General features: G+C 40.1%; 1 protein-coding gene across 8 annotated transcripts in view; it reads left to right on the plus strand.

Moving 5' to 3' along the window:
- RBFOX1 (RNA binding fox-1 homolog 1) overlaps nucleotides 1-22,013 on the plus strand; it is a 1,143,703-nt gene that overhangs the window by 891,021 nt on the left and 230,669 nt on the right. For 4 of the 8 annotated variants that reach the window (XM_062503895.1, XM_062503894.1, XM_062503900.1 and 1 more), the window contains exon 1: nucleotides 15,015-15,101. The exons of the other annotated variants lie outside the window; for them this stretch is intronic. In XM_062503895.1, coding sequence (XP_062359879.1) covers nucleotides 15,015-15,101 — 87 coding nt within the window. Of the gene's footprint in view, nucleotides 1-15,014; nucleotides 15,102-22,013 lie in introns of those variants that run through there. 8 annotated transcript variants of the gene reach the window in all.

Raw genomic sequence — 22,013 nt, forward strand, 5'->3', positions numbered from 1 at the left:
ACGAGAAACTGTTGCTCTTCCTAACTGTAACATCTTAAATATGATTTTTTTGTAACTGTACATCAATTTTACACTGTCATCTCGCATTTCTGGTTTGTGTATATACTTACAGTTCTAATATGCCTTGACTCAATTCCTTACTGATTTGCACTAATATTTATTATAATTATGATGTAGTTTTGAAGTTGGCTTCTTTGGTTTTGCTTCTCATAGGATTTTTTTTTTTTAGCAAACACCATTATCTCTGCTGTGGACAGTAAGTCTTGTATACATGAAATAGTTAATTGCAGATATTGATTATGGGCATGAAGCTTATATTTGCAAACAAGGAATGATAAGAAGTTTTAAAAATAAGCTGATGATAAGCACAGTCTTTGATGAAGCAGTGTGAAATTTAAGTGAAATTCAGTGAAATAAGTTAAATTAAACATTATAAAGGGGGGACAAAAGCAAGGTGAAAAGTTGTCCCTGAGAAGATTTTGCCAGAACAGAGCTAGTGGGAAAATTTGGGGGTGAACAGAACTTAGGCAGCCCATATATTCCATAAGTGTCCCCTCCTTGAGCTTTTTTCCTCGTCATGTATTAGTCCTGTCTCTGGGATGTTACATGGCTGCATGGCTCAATTAATGCTCTGTGGCAGGAGGAAAAAAATGTCTCTGTCTTGTCAGAAGTGAAGTTATTTACTTTCAAAAGCTGACAGAATAGCACTGCAGGGGCTTCATTTATTTCCGTTCAGAATGTCATTATTGTGTAATGCGGAGGGACTCCTGCGTGCATTGCAGGCTTATTCTGTAATCTTGAGTCTGCTGGGTGCTGCAGAAGTGTAAAATGGCCCACTGGAATGTTTCCCTATTCTGACTTCAGCTTGTTCACTTTTACAAAGCAGCATTCCAAGCGTCCTAAATCTTTCCAGCTCAGATGGGGATGGATGTGTTTGGTTGTGGTGCTGATGCTGGACACCTCTGGAATTGTGCTCTGGCGGGGCTGGAACACTGCTTGGATCCTCAGCTGCCTTTGTAATGTGTGTCATTTTCCCTGATGGGTAGCATATGGCTTGAGACTGCTTTTTCAGCATTCCTCTGTCTGTCATGCTCTTTAGTTTTCCCAAGTCTAGCCCCAAAAGGAATGTTTTAGTGCAGAATGTTTCATAAAGATCACTTGCTAATTCATCTCAAAGTTCGGGAAAACATTCAACTTTGCCATTGTTGTATTGCACATAGTTCAGAGACAGGATAAGTAGTTTTGATATTCCCTACCCAAGCTCAGTGTGTCTTGCTGCAGTAATCCAGGAGTGTTGAGAAAATGCAATTCCAAGGGGCTTAGTTTATTTTTTTCCCTTTCCCTTTTGATACCATCTCTTCCAGCTTCGCTTGGAATACCAGGCTTGGCAGGTGCATGTGAAATTGTCTGTTGCTCTTTGGAAGCTTTTTTAGTACACCAAAAGTAAAAACACTGAAACAACAGAGTTCAGCAGTTCCTTCCTGTGCCCTTCTTTTTGCTTGCTCTTAAAATAAATAAATAAATGCTCCAATAGAAAATTACTTAATTTGGAGAGGAGCCACATTTTTTGTGATAGTTGATTTTTAAAATCTTTTTCTTTTTAGGTGTAAACCCTCTTTGATTGGATTTTTCTTTCTTTTTCATTTTTTTTTCAGTTTAAAATTATTAAAATACCAAATTAATTTGTCAGTACTAGATTTTATTTGCGCACAACCGGCCTTGAAATGAAGGGAAAAGGATTCTGCATCTAAATGGGCTTGCTTGCTCCTTTCCTGCTTTTCTCTTCCTTTTATTTGCCGACATAAAATCCAATAAATTTCTATTGCAGTTGCTGGGCTTGGGGGAGAAAAAGGAGAGGAAAAGTACAAAGCTATTGGGAAGCGTCAAACACGGCGGATGATGAAGTACATTTCATAGCAGCCAATTCCAACCCAAAATCCCTGTTGTGCAGGAAGGCTTCCCAGCTCACACAGGAAACTCAGCCATTGCACGGCAGAGTATTAATGATTTATACACCCCGCACCAGAGCTTTTGTTCACTCGATGAGCCGGGCTCTGTTAATAACACAGGAATTTCAGGGAAAAGGGTCCTGCCATGCTGAGTTGTTTTGCTCAGTGCGGTGGACGCTGCCTCATAAATCAAAGGAATTTAGTGCTTTAGAACCTTTCAGAGCTGCTGAGGGTGTTTTTTTGTGGTTCCCCCCCCCCCCCCCTTTATTTTTTAATCTGATACACCTAGGAATATTTTCATTTATTTTCTATAAAGAATGAATGAAGTACTGGATGAGATCTATCTCAGCTGTTTTAAGGTTGATTGGTTTGCTTCACAGTGGCATTATACTTCCATTTGTTTTCCATTTGGATTTATGCTTTGTGGTGTTGTCTATGAAAAGAGACCAGCATGGTTTTATTACCATAAAGAGATGCAGATCACATTATATTCTGTCTTGTTTCTTAGAAATAACTAAATTACATATAAAGACAAAATACATTTGTAGTAAGCAAAGAAGTTTGATGCTCTTTATCTAAAATAAAAACAAATAACCCTTTTAAATATTATAATTTTAAAATATATTTTGCTTTTATTAGCGAAAATAAGCTTCCATGTTTCTCTACAATACACAAGAATGATAATTTTTGAAGTTGCTTTTTTGCCTGGAAACTTTGTTTCATAATAGCAACTGCAGGATTAGGTACTTAATTTTGCATTGATTTGCATGATTATCCTTTTCAAATAGTGGAACAAAACTGATATTATGAAAGAAAATATGTACGTATACTTGATTATAGAAATGAAGATAAGGATGCTTTTTAAAAATCTCTGAAATTGTGATGTGAACTAGAATATTGAATAATGCTATGGCACATTGTCCTAGCAGAAAACCTCTCAGATATTTATGGAACCTAATCTTTGCTTTCCCTTGCCTCTTTAAAAGCAGGCTGGGGAGAGGGAATAGGAAATAATTGCAGGGAATGTGTTTTGCAATCCGAGGGAACCTGGTTTTCCACGGGCATCTTAAGACTGTATTACACAGCAGGCACAATGTGTTTTAGCTTCCTTGGATTGTTCAGTCATAAATCAGGTACCTTTTTGAACAGAAAATGCGACTGTCCTGTCCTGGCTTGGTCACAATAGAAAAGGTGATTCCCTCTGAGCTTTGTAGAAGTCAGTAGTGTGGGGATCAGTATTGCAGAAGTTCCAGCTCCTTAGTGCTGAGAGGAATTCTTTGTTTGTAGTTTTTGTGGTCTGCAGGCAAATAAATACTTTCTTCTCTGTTTTCCTCCCTGGTTTAAATATCACAGATTAATATAAGGCAGGTGCCCAGTAAATGAGGTTTATGTTTATAGAGCAGCATTGCTGTATTTGTTTGTCCTCCATTATTTGGGTGCGTGAGTGTTTCATTGTATTTAATTATGTCTGTGAGGCACAAGACAACAGTCAACATCTGCTCTATTGTTGCCGTGGTTTACAGATAGCTTTGATGGGTTATTAAACAATCTATTTTTCAAACAGCAAACAGGGAAATAAGATGCACCCATATTATGTGATTTTGTAAAGGTACATTATGTAATTAGTGGTCTAGAATTTGCACACTGATCTTTTATTTTGGTTGAATAGATGCTATTCCATGTTAAAAAAATGATGATCCTTGGCAGTTTTTATATAATGGTGTATTTCTAGTTTCTCTATGGCTTGAGTTGCTTTTCTCACTACTAATTTGATTTCACCATACGTTTTATATTGACATAATGCATCTGAGTTGTGAATGTTAATACAGAAATTAGAAATGTGCATTAACTTTCATTTATTACTGGAACAGCTACTGACAAACTATTACTACAGAGACATCGTGAGGTATCTTGAACTATTTTTGAGTAAGGATTAATGCTGTTACCAAAGCATCAGTTGGGGAAGGCAAGGTTGAAACTGCTTTGACTAAGATCTTACTCAGGGCAGAGCATCCCTCAGTGCTCCCTGGGCAAGGGAAGTTGTACTGTATGAGCAGGGAGATGTCTCTGTAGAAATTGACTTTTGTACAAATGGATTCCCTGATGGAAAAGTGCTTGTGTGCTAATCTGCTTTTAATTTTATTTTGTTTTAATGTACCTGTCAACTGTTTGAAATTTCTTTATGTAACACTGGTATCCATGATGCTGTATCTGGATGCATTAAGGCAAATCACTGAAAGATTGCAACTACCCAGCATGTGATTTGTTTTTGCCTCAAAATAAAATGTAGAAGAAAATGTTCCAGACACAAATGATGAACAGATCCTAAAATTAGACTTTCTGTAGCTTTTATCATTGCAGAAAGTCACCTATTAAAAATGTTTGAGAACACGAATCTGTAATATTTTCGCGGCTCCTGAGCTGCTGCTGCCCACAGTTCTAGAGCTTCAGCTTGCTAGGGTTGCTGCTGACAGCAGGACTTCTGAGGCTTTGGGAATGCTGTTAATCCAACGAGCCTGACTTAGGAATGCAGGCTTTCCCTTGGCATAAGGTGGCTCAAAATCCTTTGAACCTGGGCTTTGCTCTGGTGAGACCCCACCTGAAGTTGTGCATCCAGCTCTGGATCAGATTGCCCTGAGAGGGTGTGGAGTCTCCCTCACTGGGGATGTTCCAGAACCATCTGGACACACTCCAGTGCTCTGGGGTTGCCCTGCTGGAACAGGGAGGTGGTACCAGATGATCCACTGTGGTCCATTCCAGCCCGACCCGTTCTGTGACCTGTTGGAGCAAATCCAGAGGTGGCACCGAGGTGATTAGAGGGATGAAGCACCTCTCCTGTGAGGAAAGGCTGAGACAACTGGGTTTGTTCAGCCTGGAGAAAAGAAGGCATTGGGGTGCCCTAACTGTGGCCTTCCAGTGCCTGAAGGGTGCCTGCAGGAAGGAGGGACAGAGAAGGTTTTTATGAAGAATTTGGAGTAACAGGACAAGGGGGATGATTTTAAATGGAGACAGAGTAGGTTTACAGGAGATGTTAGGGAGAAACTTTTGACTGTGAGGGTTGTGAGACACGTGCACAGACTGGCCAGAGATGCTGTGGATGCCCCATCCCTGGATGATTTCAAGGTCAGGCTGATGTAGCTCTGGCAAACCTCTTTTAGTGGAAGGCATCCCTATCCAGGGCAGGAGCGTTGAAACTGGATGATCTTTAAGGTCCCTTTCAAGCCAAATCATTCTATGATTCTATAAACTAAACTATCCCTTCATGTACATAAAGAACTTAATTCAAAGGGGGAAAAAAAAGCATAAAAAGCATGGTTATTCGGAGAATTATGCATCCCAACGGGTAAGAGTGGTGTTCCAGGTGCTTATTTGTCGTTTGCAGTGACAAATTCTCTGTAGAGAACTTTGTTTTCCAGGTGTTTCCAGACACCCATGGGGGTGGGGCGACCTATGGATTTTTGTTTATTTTCTTTTCTTTAATATCAATTACTAAGTTTGGTCTCTTGGGAAGTGCTCATGATGTTAAAAAAAACCAAAAACAAATGTTTGTGTGCAACTGAACAACCCAGGCAGGTGTCTCCAGAAGCCTGTATTGGAATGGAGCATTCCCAGGCTTTTTTTTCTGCCATGCAGTGCAGACATGAATTTTCTTGGGTAAGAAAAGCAGGATTAGAATGTCTGCTGGGGTAGATCAGCTTGTTGATATCTGCTGAGATTGCTAGCCTTGGCTTTGCTGTGAAATGAATGTGTTGTGCAGTGAATGTGCATTTTCTGTCAGGGTATTCTTGTACATTTTGTTCAATTACAGTTTTAGGTGTTTATTTACATTAAAATTGTTCATGTGTGCCCATTTCCAGAAGAAAATGAATTTTGTGACTGCTTTATGAAAAACTCCAAGGGAAAACTATTTTCAGCTTTATTAAAGCTGCTGAGTTACAGCAGGCAGCATCTGATCTGTGAGAGTGATGGACACTGGTTGCTCTCAGAGCTTCACAAGGAGTTAGGGCAGTGGAGCACAAAATATTTCAGTTTTCTTCACGTGATCCTAAAGGGCTAATTAGGGCTGAAGAGTTGAGGATAAATCAGGAAATTTAACTCTTTGACCACAAATGGCCAAATAAGTGGGTGGAAAAGCACAAATATTGTTAGTCCAACTTCCTATCAGCTGAGCTTTCTAATGCTTTCAGCCAAATCCTGCCTGCCTTAGATGCTCCTTGCTTGTAGCTCTTGGCTAAACTTTAGTACTTAAACTATTGCCAGTGTCTTGAGTAGAGCTGAGTTACGGCTTGCATTACATCTAATGCCTTCGAGTCTTGGTATTTTATCTCTTGAAAATATGAAACTTGTCTGTAGTGAACAGAAATTCCCCCTGATCCCTTTAAAGACCTATAGGGTCTTTATTATTTTGGGGTTTAAATGGGTTGTTTCTCCAAGGCACCCTGCTCACTTAGGATATCTACCCTCTGCTGGTTTCTGCAATCAAACCACAGCACTTGGCATGGTAGTGTGCTTGAATGATGTATTTATACAGGCAGGAGGCAGGGTTTAATACCATCTCATGATTCACTGTGCAGTCCTATTAATATGAACTTGACTCGGGGGAATAAGTAGCTGTTACTTGTCAGCAAATCCTGAGTGTATTAAGGGGGTGAAGTTGTATTGAAAGATCCTCACAGTGATAGTCTGCTGTTCCCAAGGGAAGCAAATGAAAACTGTACTTTGATGAATAATGAATGTGCTAATTGGGGTCAAGAAGAAGTCATAGCTTCCTGTGATACAGTAGTTAGAGTAGCCTGACTGCAGCAATAAAGAGAAGTCTGTTTGACCAGATTTGGCAATAAAAATATGTGGCTGTCTGTCATCTCTGTCATCTCCACACAACTAAAGCCTGGGATGTGATGGTAACGGGCAGGTGGTTTATCTCTTCTACAGCACAGGGGTGCATTCCTGACATCCTCTCTGAGCTATTGGTTGGTGCCCATCAGAATGTGGCCATGAACTGACACTGAGACTGGTTGAGTGCTCAGATATTGCCCAAAATCCTGTGTGGAATGGATGAAGATCTCTTATGGCATGGTTTGGGTATATCACTAGGATTTATTAAGAGTGGATATTCCTTAGAGTCAGTCTGTTCCTGATTTGCAAGGGAAAATGTTTTTGTTGCTGCTGGGCTGTATTTGCAAATGAATATACCCCAAGGGGAAGATTAGAGCCTGTTCTTACCTGCTGACAAAATACATGCAAAAATACCTATTTCTTGGTCATCCTGTATTCAGCACACAAAGGAGAAGAATAAATCAAAGAGACTAAGGAAGATACATGCAAGTATGATTCTAAAACATATTTTGTGAAATACATGAATACATTCAAAAACAACCCCTGACTTTATTAAAGATGTATGTGATACTGCTTATCATTTGTGAAAGGTGTACATAATTTTCAGTAGTTAGTCTATGTAACTGCACGATATCAAACAAGCATGAGATCTTGAAAGTGTTCTGTGTTTCATTCTAAATTTTCTAAGCTGCTTAACTTCTCATGGATTGGAGGCTAATCTCAGCTGGTTTAGAAAATGCAGATAATCTCAAAGCAGAGTAGTGAAAGATATCTGAAGTAGCCTGGAGATGGGAGAGTGTGTTCTCAAAGAGGCCAACAGGGAAATTTCAAGTGATTTGGTACAGCTATCCAGCTGATAAGAGTTATGTAATAAAAACCAGTGTGGAACTCTGCAAGTGAAGGAAAACAATGCAGGACTCACTAAGGCAGAAGAAATAAAGTGCAGAACTTTGTAGCACATCTTCAGTCTTGTGAATAAGTTGTGATATCTGCATGTCAAAATCAACTCTTGGTGCTTAAAGCCACAGTATTTTCCTACAGTTTTGCAGCTAACTTTCCTGAGTGATCCAGGACAACTGGAGGCACACAGAGAAGCTTCTTTCACTAATAGAGTCCTGCAGGCCCATGGAGGTGTATTCTGCCAGTGTTTGTAGGTTTAGGGGACTCTTTTCTGTGCGGCGCCTTGCAGTCCAATGTCATCCTTTTTCCTAGTGCAGAGTACAACACATGAAATAACTGAAGTTTTCAGATTTGTCCTGCTTTAATTTTGGCACAAATGTTGGGATAATAATGTTCTTGTGATTCAGACTCTAATTGGTATGATAGTGCAGCTAAGCTAAAAGATGCCTATAGCTCTTTGGCTTTTTTCAGAGTAGCTGTTCACAGATTGTCTCGGCTTTTGTGCCTTGGTATGTAGAACTGATGACAGGTCCTTACTTTTCTGTGGTAGCCCAAGGCAAGTCCAGGCACAGAGGGATCCCTGAACTCCAATTTTAACCTGCTGCTTCTCTCTAGCATACATTTATCACCTATGTAAGTGAATGTGTCTTGTGACTCACTGAAGGGTAAATCACTCTCCCTGCTGTCAGGGGATGAGTACTTATCTTTTGACAATCCAGTCTAAGCAGGGAGTGAGGGTTTCCAAGACATAGAATAGGGCAAGCCTTGCCTTTAAGTTTTCTGGGAAAAATGAAGCTAAGAGGATATGTGTCTTTTAAGTCTGTGTGTGTCTTTTTATATTGCTGCCATTGTGGTGATCTCCTTGCACAGGATACAGCTGTCTTCAAAGGAATTTATCAGAGATGGATACAAATAAGAGTTGACCCGCAGAGGAACAGGGATATTGATCATCATGCCACTGGGCAGTCAGTTCATCCCCCAGTCAGTGTTTTTGTGTGGCATCCTGGCAAGAGGAGGTTTATGGGCTGAAAGAGAATGTTCATAGATGTTTAGAGAGAGACTTACCTGGTAGCAGGCAATTTCAGGAGAAAGCATCAATGCCTTTAGGAGTTTGGTTAGGAGGTGAAGGAGCACAGTATTCAAGGCAAGACAAAGGGGCTATTAATCTTTGAGGTGCTGATGTTAGTAGCTTGGGTAGGAATAGGCTGAAGTGAGCCTTTGAAGGGGATGACAAGTACTGGATAAAGGTAATAAAAGGATGTGTTTTGGGGCAGTGCAGGTAGAGAAAGAAGTGATCTTTATGGGAGCATTCCAAAAGACATGTAGAGTAAACACACCATTCTTTAGCCAGTGAGATACTACAGCAGCCCATGGCTCAGTACACAGCACTGATGATAAGAAAGGGAGTTGAAACCAGAAAGAAAGGATTGGCTGTATGCTCACAAACCAACATTTACTGAAATATTGCACTTCAAGTGTTGTAAAGCCAATTGGCCAACAGGGCAACAGCATTAATTTCTCTAGGGCCGCAAATAGTTTCCCAAACATGTTTCCCAAGTTTTTGCTTCTGTCTGAAGCTCTTGTATTTAGCAGGACTGTAATTATTTATCTGTGTTTATCTTTGAAATCTCCAAATTTACCTTCATTGTATATTTAGAGAGAAAAGGCTAAAATTTGAACTTCAGTGGAAGTGAAGCATTGTTGTTTTCTGGCTGAAGAATCAGCTGGGTTCATCTTGACCTGCTGCTAGTTTTTAATGTGCTCCTAAGAGCTAATGCAATTGTTAGATGCTAATGCAATTTTTAAATGAAAACTTTAAGCTCAAAAGAAAAATGTGTTAATTCTAAATATGCCGTATCCCACAGGCTTGAAAAAGGTGGTTTCTCTCAGTTTTAAACTCTTTCTATATCCTTACACTATTCTCTAGTGTAAACTGAGATGTGTAATAAACTGCAACAACTCTAATGGATGTCTGCCATGCTGGTTTTATGTATGAGATCAGCAGACACCTTTGATTTGTATAGGTGACATTTTCTGCTTTAGGAGTCAGTAAAACATCCATGCTGTGTTTTGGCTCTGCTGTTCAGGGTGAGAGGAGCTGGCTGGGGAGCTGGTACCTGGCACAAGCAGCTCCTACACGTTCTCCATGCGGAGGAGAGCGGAGCAGTGAGCAGCTGAGGACAGGGACAAGCCTGGATGGTGCTGCTGGTGCACTTGAAGAGCCTCTGGCCCTAAATGGCTTTTGCAGAAAGATGGAAATAGTCTTTGGAGACAAGTGCAGCAGTTACAGCAGTGTCAGCAGCTGTGCTGGGGAGGGTGGGGGGAAGATGTGCAGGACAGCTTTTTCTGCCTATCAATATTTCCTTTAATGCCATATCACCGCAGGCAATGCTAATCAACAGCAGCTCACCTTCTCTTTCATCTGTGGTGCTGGTGTCTGGAGATCCTTCTTTTTAGAGACAGTAATCTAAACTTGCTGTGGAGGAGGGAAACTCGGAAACCAATTTGTCCTTTCAGTTTTGGGGTTTCCTGTACCAGAAAACCACTGAGAAACCTTGAAGAGAAAATGGAGAACATCTGGACAATAGGAAAGGTGGTCAGACGTGGGAGACTTGAACTCAAACAATTCAAATATGACATAGCAAAAGCTCTGATGAGGGTGCCAAAGTACTACCTGAATTATTTATGACCTGAGAGATGGGAAAGTTAGGCCAGTTTAGAGAGGAAGTAGAAATTATTTCCGTGGTGTTATGCAGCATTTGGAAGAACTATTGTTTGTGCCATTTTGAACTAGATACAGGGATTAAGAAGAATTAATTATTTGGCAGGAAGATGGTCTAAATAGATTACTTCTGTCAGAATCTGATTAGAAAATACATCATTGATTGGCTGATGACTGCATTGCAGGGATCTGCCTTTTCCAGGCATCGTGGCCCCAGGAAAGTTGCTTAAGTATTTCCTGCCCTCCCCCTCCACACCTTATACCATAGCAAAACTTAGGCATCTGCTTTTGCCTGGGGAAATATTTTGGTCACTGTCTAATGTGGCATGTGCATCTTATGTGCAGGTGGGATCCAAGCTCTCATCTTTCTGGCACCATTTTAATTTTTCTTCTTCTGCCTGAATGTGTAGCCCAGTTTTAAGGCATATTTCTAGTTTTATTTCTGTATCTGTGCATCCGTACTGTACAGCAGTCTCCATTTCCTTCCTATTTAAATGACTTTTTAGCAAGCCTTCAATGAAACTGCTATTAGAGCAGTCCTGTCAGTAGCTTCAGTTCTGTGCTAACACATGGGATTGTGCTACTGGATTGCTGGGCTTGAAAGAATTAAGAATGTTGTGACCTTCTACTCCTACCCTACCTTGTTTAACCTATGCTCTTCACCTTTAAAAGCAGCTTTTCATTAATAAAACCTGCCTTTTTGCAAAATTCTGCATAGCTGAAACAAATCAGATTGTGCATTTTATTTTTCTATATATGTTTTACATATAAAGCTGGTGTTCATGTTCTTTTCTTGTTCTTTCTTCCTCTCTCATCGCTGAAATGAAATTTTAGTTTCAGAAAATCCATGAAATATTTTAATGAAAGAAACCAAAGCCAACTAGAGTTTGGGAACAGCTGAAAGGAACATACCCTCTATGAGTGCGCTGAAAATGGCTTAACATGTCATTTTCTTTTCCTAACAGCGTGATAATTTTCTAGGATGTAATGGAAATGACAGCTGTATAGTGGTTTAAAATAGATGATGTCCCCTTCTCCACCCACACGGAGAGTTGATTTTTTGCAGGGAGGAGGAGCCCTGCAGCAGGCAGGAAGTGGGTGCTGTCACCACCTGGGACATCAGAGAGCGGCTTGATGGGCATGTCCTGACCATTCTGGCTCTGTCCTCCCACGAGTGTTTAGGTCTATGCTTGACCTTAATCATGCTAAAGGTGCTGCCGAAGTGAAACAGAACTCTCAGCTTTATCAATACTCTTCGGGCTCATTCTCTCAGTCCTCAGCACTCTTTGTGGTCAAATTTCATTTATTCAACATACTCTAGTGGAACAGGAGTGACCGGTAATGACTAACTCTAAAACTCAAGTGAAATTTCCTTTTTGTGTGGATGGGAGGGAGAAGAAATGTGTTGGTCTAAAGTGGTGGAGCTGGTGTAGAGGCACTGGCATAAGTTCTGAGCTTGGCACGAGGCGGAGACGCGAGTAAAGCTCTGTTGTGCTTCTGTGGTTTTGATTCGCAGAGGTTTGTGCGAACTTAGGTAGCTGGTGCACACATGGGACATCATCACAGAGCCCAGCCACCAGGTCAGAGCTTGGATCTGGAGTGCCCCACACACAGACATTTTAGAAGCATGTTGTTATAGTGAGGCAAGCAAAGCGTCCTTGCGTTAAACCAGGTAATTATGGCTTATTTTCAACGTTTGCTTTTGTATATTACTGTCTGCAATGTAGAAAATAGCAATGTTAGACATCTGATGTTTTCATTATTGTGGAATGTTTATACTGCTTCCAATGGGCTGGAAGTGTCCTCCTGGAAGTTGCTGAGTTTACACTACCAGTACTGCTTGCATCGTATAATTGTCTGTTATAAGCCACCTTTTTTTTTTTTTTTTTTTTTTGTTGTTGTTGTTGCTGTGGGTTTGTAAGGCTGCTCTAGATCCTTACTAGACAAGACCAAAATACTTCCAAAAAAACCCTAGAACTTGAAAAAAAATATGTTCAGCCTAAATTTATTCATAACTAGGTTTTTCTTGATTTTTGGAGTGTCAGGATTGTCCTTAGCTTAAACACTCTCTTCCTCCTACTGTTTTCTTCCCTATTCACAGATTGCTTTGCTGGGATAAACAAATCAAATTTAGATTTCTGTTGCAACATAGTTGTTCCATTCCCCTGAACACAAAAAGGAATTTCTCTACAATGGCTGTATTTGAATTAGACCTTTGTTGTTTTCTTTTTCTATTTAATGTGGATGAAGAGAACTGTAGTCTGTTGGAACTACCTCTAAGAAATAAAGAAATAATTGAGAATTAAAAGATACTGCTAATTTTCCTATTTGCATCTCACTAGCATCTTAAATTCTTTAAACAGATGCAATAAGATACTGCTTTCCTTCCTCCTGAGTTTAGCTCTGAGGTGTCTGGAGGAAAGTAGGAGCATGATTTTGCATTTTGTATTATTGAATTCCATCCCATTTCTATTAATGCAGCCCATAAGATTTAGCAGTTCTTTCTATGTAATATCCTTATCCTTTCCAGTCTTGACAATATCTTCCAACTTTGTGTCATCAGGAAATTTCATCAGCAGGTTGCCCTGTGTCGAAATAATTAACAAAAATGTTCAAAAAAATCTGTCCCAAAATAGATCACAGAAAAGCTTCCCTTGAGCCTGCGCTTTCCTGTACAAATCTTCCTCCTCAGGTTTTCTAACATCTTTTCAAATATATGCATGCTGAAACAAAAAAAGCTGCCAGGTATTTTACAGAGCAATTTAACAGTCTTGTATTTATGTCAGTTGTCCCACTGGAGTCATTTGAGTAAAGCTTGCAGAATCCATTTTATAATCTCCATTCCTGGGTGAAAGAAATCTGCTTTCTTTTCAAATGCAGTTCATTCTGCTGGATGAAACAAATAAACAGTAGTTAAAATGAACGCTTTTTTGGTTAAGGAATTAAGTATTTTTAAGTGAGTTGTGACTACAACTTGCTTTCTCATATATACCTTTTGTTTATGTATTTCTTTGTGAAAGTTAGTGACTGATTTTGTATTGGAGTTAATGACAATCTTTTGAAAAAATGCATGATGTGTCAACCTGCTTAAAAATTAAAACGGCAGAGTTTCTCTTCCTTGGTAAGAAAAGAGCAAGAAATAGGATTTATAGCTAAATATGGTCAGATAACCAGTGAGAACAGCATCATCCCCAACAGAAAAGTGAAGTGGTTCTGAAACAGGAGCTGGAGTGGGGTAAACATCATTTCATCATGTGACAATTGCTGGCCTCACTGGCAGCTTCTGCAGAGAGCATCACTGAGGGTCACAATTCCACATCTAAAGTTAGCAGTGGGGTAAGGCTGGCAGTGGGGAGGGCCAGCAGGCAGCTGCTCAGGAAGATTTCTAAATCCTGCAGCACGGCCACCGTGATACACGAGAATCAATTACTGAAAGCCTTCCACGATGGTCAAAGTGTGACATTAAATAATGAAGTATCACATCAAATCTTGTCTGCAATTAGTTATCTGGAAAAGTAATTATGCAACAAAATCAAGTAGCTGAAATTAGTGGTGTGAAGCACCCTGATTATTCGAAGAGTGTAGGAGATTTTTTTTTTTTTTATTTCACTTGTAACATGAAGTTGTAACTACCTAACTAGTTCTTCATTGAAATAAAAAAGTCTTGCTCAATTGTAATTCTTGTCATTAGTTACATCTGCACTGGAAAATACATAGCACATAAAACAGGTGTTAATGACTAAGTTGGTTTTGTCTGAAGTAAAAATGAGCTGTGGAAGAGAATGTCTTGTAAGTGGTACATTTAAAGTCAAATCTGTTTTGATTTAGTGAGGAAACCAGCCTAAATTTCAGTCCTTTGTCTCTTGCACCAGTCGCATTAAGTTGATTTGGAGAACAGAGTTCAAATACTCTAACGGGAAAATGTGTTCTTTTAAAATAGTTATGACCAATTTAACAACATACATGTTGTGAAAGGTTAGAAGAGCCATTAAAATATAATTTACACTAATAGAAGTCATTAGCTTGCGTTAGTTAGCTCACATATTCAAAACAAACAAACAAAATAATAATGAAACAGAATGTACCAGTATTACAGACTGAAGTGTAAACGCTCACATGAACATTGTTTAACAGCTTATAAATATAGGGAAATGTCTACTTATGCAATCATGATAAACCTGATTATTTTGAAAATGGCTTCTGATAGTAACTGTTGTCATGTTTGTGCCAGAATTGATCTGAAAATTGTTTCTAATCAGTATATCTGTACAAATTTGATCTCTATGTGTTTAGTACTTAAAAATCTGAACTGATAAAGAGTAGTTGGCTAGTCATGTTACTTAAGCTGCTCCCAAAATAGCACCTTCCTTTTTGGGTAGAGTTAGGTTTGCAGCTGTTGTCTCTATCTGTTGTCTCTGAAGAAAAATTTAACATTAAGTGTTGCTGACGTCAATTTTTTTCTTTTTTTTACAGCTGATGTGGGCTTTGCCCCTGACAGAAGTTATTTGGTTCTAGCTCTGAGTTTGGAAGAAGTTGGTATATAGATTTTCCCCTAACTTTCAATTGATGTGTTTAGCTTTAGTGGGAGTAATACTATCACTTAAACCATGTTGTCGTCTCAAGGAGTTTTGCTACATCCCTATGGAGTGCCAATGATTCTGCCGGCAGCACCATACTTCGCTGGACTTGTTCAGGTAATGCAAGGCCGCTTCCAACAAGCAACTTAACTCTAGTGCACTTAGAGCAATAATTGGAATTTTTATGGTTGAGAAAGCAAACACTTTTAATACAGGCAAAAGCTCTCATGTAGTCAGTGAGAAGACAGTAGGAAATCAAAAAGATGGATCACCCTAATCTGTGTATTGACATCTCTCATGGCTGAATAAATGGTGTAGTTGAGCTATATTTGCTTGTATTGATTTGTCTGCTGTTTAACATTCATGCCTTTGCTTCACGAGGTTGACCACAGGGCAGAGGATTTGCTATCCATTCTAGGTTTCTGAGAGAGTCAGCATTCCCACGGCAGGTCAGAAGACAAAGTAACTTACCATGATGTGTTTAGGTTAAGTGTTTTAGCACAGCAAATAGGAATAGTGTTAAATATGCATTAATTCATATGTTATGCATCACACGGAATGAAAAGTGTGTGTAGAAATATATCACCTGCAAAGAATATTTATGCACATCCTATTAATTCCTTTGAGCCCCAAAAGTGTAAGCTCTTGATGCAGGGCAAGAGTTCTGTGTATTTAGGAGTCAGCTGGTGGCTACCAGATTGTCGTAGTTTGCTTTTGCTATTATTTTATTTTTTTTCAAAAAGCGGTGCTACTGAAGTTTCTTCTGTTAGACTTGGGATTCTGAATAGATTGTGTAGATGCTAACTAAGCAGTAAGTATCCTGTAGTTTACGGTATTAGAAGACATCAGGAAAAGTCAACATTTCTAAACTCTGATAGAATTGTACCATCTAAGTGGCAGTTGTTAGATATTGTGCATTGACAGGGTTAAGACACGTGTGATAGGGCATTTCTGTGCTGTGCTAGGGATCAGTCAAATGACCTGTGAGGGAGAGGGAAACTTTCATTGTGCTCCTTTACTCCAACGCTTTGCTGACGCAGAGGGGCAATCGCAGCATCAAACAGGTGGTTTCCATATAGGTCCCTTCAGTGGTGGAAGACTGTGGCTTGTGTTCTTCACTTCAGGCTTAATATCAGGCACCTATGTCTAAAATAGAAATACAGCAATGCACAGTGGTCGTTATCAGGTATTGGGAATCTGTGTCTTGAGGGACATGCAAGCTGAGGCTGCTTTTTATGCACTGAGACACATCCAGCAGGCCTTCATATCCATTAGAATTTGGGGGTGAAGGTCGGACGCTGGAGCTCAGTCAGAGCCTCTGCCGTCCTGTCCAATAAATAATTACAAGCAAATCGTGCCTTTCACTCTATGCTGATTGATGTTGAAATTGCTTTTGAAAGTTCTCATAAGTTCCTGTTATAGATTAAGTGCTGGTGTAGGAAAAATAACTGCACCCAACTGAAATGGGTGAATGTAATCAGGTTTAATGGACTCGAGAGCTTGTTGGGAATTAAATAACTATTGATTTGTTGGAAAGTTGCTGTCATTACAAAATGCCACTCTGGACACATTATCCAAGCAGATAGATTAGAAGAAAGGACCTTTTGAAAATTTGGGATGCCTTATTTCAATCTTTTTTCTCTTCATTCTTTCCATAGCAAGGTATATCCAAGCCTGTATTGCTCCTTTAGCATAGATCTAAAATGGTCAGGCAATAAGAACTGCTGAAATGCAAAACAGGTGTTAGAGATGCAGTTGAAAAATGTTCTTTGTAGGAATACTTCTCTAGTCTTTTGTCTTCTCTCTCCCTGATGTCAAACCTGAAAATGACATTTTGAAAACAAGGACCCATTTGAGTTATTGTCATAATGAGTGAATTACAGCATTAAATGATTTGAATAATTTGTCCCCGAAGATTTTACCTGCACTAACAGTATCTCTGGTCAGCTTGTGACACCAGAATGCTTACTGTTTTTCTCTTAAAGTAAATCTAAGTATCTAAAATAAATAATGCTAAGGACATTTGATAGGAATATTTATATTATCCTCTTCTAAGCAGTAATTGCATAACATTTTGAACTTTAATGGAAATTTTCTTCAAAAATATGCCCTGATAATCTGATTATGTAAATGTTTTTTTTCTGGGTTGCAGGTTGAGTACCAGAACCCTGAACTATTTTTGAATATGAGGCAGTTTTAACATTTTAAAGGGTTATAAGATGCCAGTTCATTTATTTGCATGGATTTCTACAGAAAGTAGGTGTACCTCTGATCAGGGATTCCCCATGAATTCCAATTGGCTTTATTCCAAGGTTGTGTATGAAAGCAGTAGAGTATTGCCTAGAGATTTGGGGACGGGTTTTTTGTGTTTTGTCTTACACAGTTGAGCAAGAGAGATCTCTTTGGAGCAACGTTTGTCTTCGGAGGTGCTGCACCTTCAAGTGCTGTTTTTCATTATACCTAATGCTGTGGATGAGCAGCTGCTCCAGCCTCTCCTAAATCCATCAGGAAGCCCTGCCCTGCATCCTCTGCTTGCTTCTGTCACGCCCTCTTGTTAGGGAGCAGGGGAATGTGTGAAAAACAAAAACGGGGTGGACGCTGTGGGTACATCTCTGGACATGCCTTATATGAGCAGCCATGTGCATTTTCCTAATTGCATGTAATCTATTAAGGAGATTTGTATTCCTTTTACTGAGATGATGTGTTTGAGTGAGATGATGGAAAGTGAAACGCTTTTTTTCTTGGAGATACACAAGCTTCAAGGTTACAAAGGTGTTGATGTGTACCAAATTACATTCAATATACATGCAAACTTATTTCCCAGTAAATAAATATGCCTTAAACTTACTAGAATTATAGCCTATGACTTAGTAACACATTTTTAAATGAGAAAATATTTTTGCTTCTTCCTTCCTTCCTTCTCCTGGGTAAAACTATTTGAGAAAAAAAAAAAAAGGTCACATGAAAGTACAAATAATGCATAAATAGCTTCATGCCCCCAGTGGGTGGGCAGATATTTTCTGCCTTGGCACAAAAAGCCCACTGGTGGCTTCAGGGGCTGTCACAGCTCTGCTGCCACGAGGACCCAGGCAGGCACTGCAGTGCAGCCACTCTGTGCTGAGGGCAGCAAGCCCTGCGTTGTGTCAAAACCGTCCTGCTGCTTCTCCTGGCAAGGGACATGAAAAAGATGCCATCTAGGATTAAGTGTCAATCCAGTAAGAGGCTTGCTCTCCTGGCCTTGGTCCCCAGCACAGTTCAGTCATTTGGCTCCCGAGGGGAGCCCGCATGTCCGGATGGGAGCGCGGTCAGGGGGTGTTGGGTGGCAGTGTCCATCTGCCTCGGCCAGGGCTGCAGCGGGGACTCTGCCATCTTAGCAGTTCTCAGAGCAAATGTGAAACCCAGCTCCAGTTCTCATTCAGTGACACAGCTTGTCTTAAGGCTGCACTGTCTCACAATGCAGAGAATACTGCTGTTTTGTTAAATAATATCTGAGAGGTCCTATCAGCTTTATCTTTCATGGCTCTGGATGTTTCAGGTATATAAAATGCTGGGAGTTGCTCTGGTTACGTGGAATGCTAGATTTATGATAAATGTTGAAAACACACATGCAATATATGACATTTTAATAATGGATGCTAAATTATTTATTACATGGCTTGGTTAGGTAACTCCATTTCCATTTTGCAAAGAGGAGTTCATAGGCATTATTATAAAAGTTATTAAAGTTGAAATTGTTTAGACTTTTCAGTAAACTTCTGCAAAGCTCTGGAAAGAGAGATAGCTCTATTTAACAGGAAAAGGGGAACTTTCATATAAAGTATTATAAAGATGGGATTATTTATGAATAATATGGTCAGTATTATTTTTTTTAATATGCTTTTATTTTAACCTGAAAGAACCTGAAAACTTCTAAGAGTTCTGAGAGTTTAAGCTTGTGTTCATTGTTAAAAAATTCATTGTTAAAGTTAAGCTAAAACCTTCTTGTTTTCTGTTAACATTTTCTAACTTATTTGTAAGTTATAAATTATAAAGGGGAGAGTTGGAGAAGAAAAATAGACAATAGGCTGGTGATTGACTATTTCAATATATTGGGAATTACTGTACTTTTAAGTACATAATTCTTAAGATTAGATTATTCTGAAGATACTGTGATTTTTATTTTATTTTTCTGTGTATCTGATTTTCCATAAGTGGTTAACCAGTGTGTTTGACTGACAACTGAAAAAGTGGTAATCTGGAGACTGTTCCATTTTATTTTAGGGCTGAGAGAATTGCCCAGAATATGCTGTGAAAAGTAGTGGTGCAGATTTCATCATGGTGCCATCACTTTACCCATCTGGAAAATCCTTGTTTTAGTGCCGTGTTGGAAGTGCTAGCAGTGGGTACATTCTGCATACTTGTAGGTGTTAGTGTGTTAGGCTACCTGCAAAATCACTCTTGTGTTCTGACAATCCAGTCTTGGGGAATGCTATGGATTTGTTGTACCACCTTAGATGAAAAAGGCTTTTGTAATTTGGTAGGTTTTATTTGAATAATACATTTGAAATAGCAATGAGGAGAGGTTTGAGTTCTTCCAGTGTTGCCTGCAGTGGTGTATGGTTGTTTCAGTTGGTTTTAGATTATGATCTAGTGGAAAGCAGAGTATAATTTCTGTTTACATTGGCTGAATTGCCTCTTTGAAATGCAGTAAGTAGATGATTTAGCTTAAATGCAGATTTATTCTGGCTTGATTGTGTTGTTCTCTCTCCTGTTACTAGTACTGCACTCCCAGGGCTTTGTGAGTGGAGGATGAATATGTTTTACTGTTGCAATCACTTTTCATCTGAGTGTGCATCTTGTCTTGGTTTTGAGAGGCCTTATCTAACATTTCTTCTCTCAGTCTGAGAGTTGCAAAGTTCTCCCTTTTGTATCAAGTGTTTCTAGCACATGTGGAGTGATGGTGTTAGTGATCAATATAGTCTGAAATGTTTTGGTAGCTGAAATTTGTTGTAAACAATATTTAAATGTCTGGAAATCATAGAATCATAGAATTGTTTCTTGGAAAAGACCTTTAGGATTTTCAAGTCTGACTGTTAACCCAGCACTGCCAAGTCCGACATTAATCCATGTCCTTAAGTGCCACGTTTATGCTTAATTTTTAATTTACCCTTTTTAAATACCTCCAGGGATGATGATTCAACCATTTCACTGGGCAGCCTGTTCCAGTGCTTGACAACAACCCCTTTCTAACATCCAATTTAAATCTCCCCTGGTACAACTTGAAGCTGTTTCCTCTTTCTCTGTTGTTTGGGAGCAGAGCCCGACCCCCAACTTGGCTGCAACCCTTTGCCAAGAAGCTGTAGAGAAGGGGAAGGTTCCCCCTGAGCCTCCTTTTCTCCAGGCTGAGCCCCTGCTGCTTCTGGTGCTCCAGCCCTTCCCCAGCTCCGTTCCCTGCCCTGGATACACTCCAGCTCCTCGATGTCCTTCTTGTGGTGAGGAGCCCAAAAGTGGCCACAGGATTTGAGGTGTGGCCTCAGCAGTGCCCAGCTCAGGGGGTCAGTCACTGCCCTGGTCCTGCTGGCCACACTGTGGCTGCCACAAGCCAGCTGTCATGGCCACGTGCTGGATCATGGTCAGCACCCCCAGGGCCTTTCCTGCTCCGGGTGCTTCTGGTGGCCAAAGAGGACTTGGACTCCTCTGGCTGCTGCTCTTGGCTCAGCCAGCCTGGTCAGGACCCTCTGCAGAGCCTTCCTGCCCTCCAGCAGGTCCTTAGTGTCATCCCCAGCCCTCCTGAGGGACCTCGGTCCCCTTGTCCAGAGCATGGATCAAGAGATTGAACAGAGCTCATCCCAGTACTGAGCCCTGGGGAATCCTGTAGGTGACCTGCCCCAGCTGGAGGCAGTTCCACTGCCCACTCTCTGGGCATGGCCGTCACCCAGTTCTTCACACAGGGAGCACTGTGCCCATCCAAGCCACGACCAGCCAGTTCCCAGGACAGTTCTGTGGGAAATGATGTCAGGCAGACACATCCCCAGCCTCTCCCTCGTGCATTGAGCCGGTCACCTTGGGAGGAGATGAGGTCAGTCAAGCAGGACCTGCTTTTTCAAACCCGCGGCAGCCAGGCCTGATGGCTTCCTTGTCCTCTATGTGCCTCTTGATGGCACTCGAGATGATCTCCGTACAACTTGGGATTTCCTTTTAATCCATGGATCAAGCAGTGTAGCCAAGAAGCATTGTAGGTAAAACCTGTCAGCTGCTCAAGAGCCTGCAGACAGCTTGAATGTATTTGGTTATTGCTGTTGCAGGAGCTGGTTCTTTTAACTTGCCTTTATTTCTTGCTAATAAGTGCAGATATCAAATACCTAATGAGTGAGCCTGCAGGGGCATGAGGGAGGGTAATCACATGGAATGTCTTTCCCATTGACCAAAAAAGACAGTTGTAACAAGAAGAATAGCTTATCTAAGTAGTTTTACTTCAGCTAAGAAACAAGTGATTATTCTGCCCTGTCACCTGCAAAATCTTTTCTCACTGGCCTTTATTTTGGAAATCAGTGGGTGACATAATTTCAAAGGTTAAGGCAATACTGCATTACCACTTTCACCTCTTATTCTGTCAGCTCAGTCAGTGCTGTGTTATGGTCAGGGCTTTTTTCATCTGCTAGATTTCATCTGACAATCAACAGGCAGATTATTTTTTTTCCCTTTTTCATTTTTGCATGTGATATCAGTATTAGAGAATTTTAGACATGATGATCTATAATTATGTTCACTAGCTTGCGTGTTGTATAATACACTCCAATGGAGTGTTTAGTATGGCAAAAATTGGGTAAATGTGGGCCTTTCTGACTGCAGGGGTTTTTAAGGGGAATAAATACAAGAATACTTGTGTTTGTAAGAAAAAAAAAAATTCTAGACATGAAATAGCTTTCATTAGAGTAAGTTCTATTTATTTTTTCATCCCCAAAGTTAAGACAAAGCTTTTAAGATTTGGATTCTCTGTAAAAGTTTAACTTGGCTCCCCCAGTTAGAAGGCAGCAAGCTGATACTGCT

Source organism: Cinclus cinclus, chromosome 16 (assembly GCF_963662255.1).
Source record: "Cinclus cinclus chromosome 16, bCinCin1.1, whole genome shotgun sequence".
Lineage (NCBI taxonomy): Eukaryota > Metazoa > Chordata > Aves > Passeriformes > Cinclidae > Cinclus > Cinclus cinclus.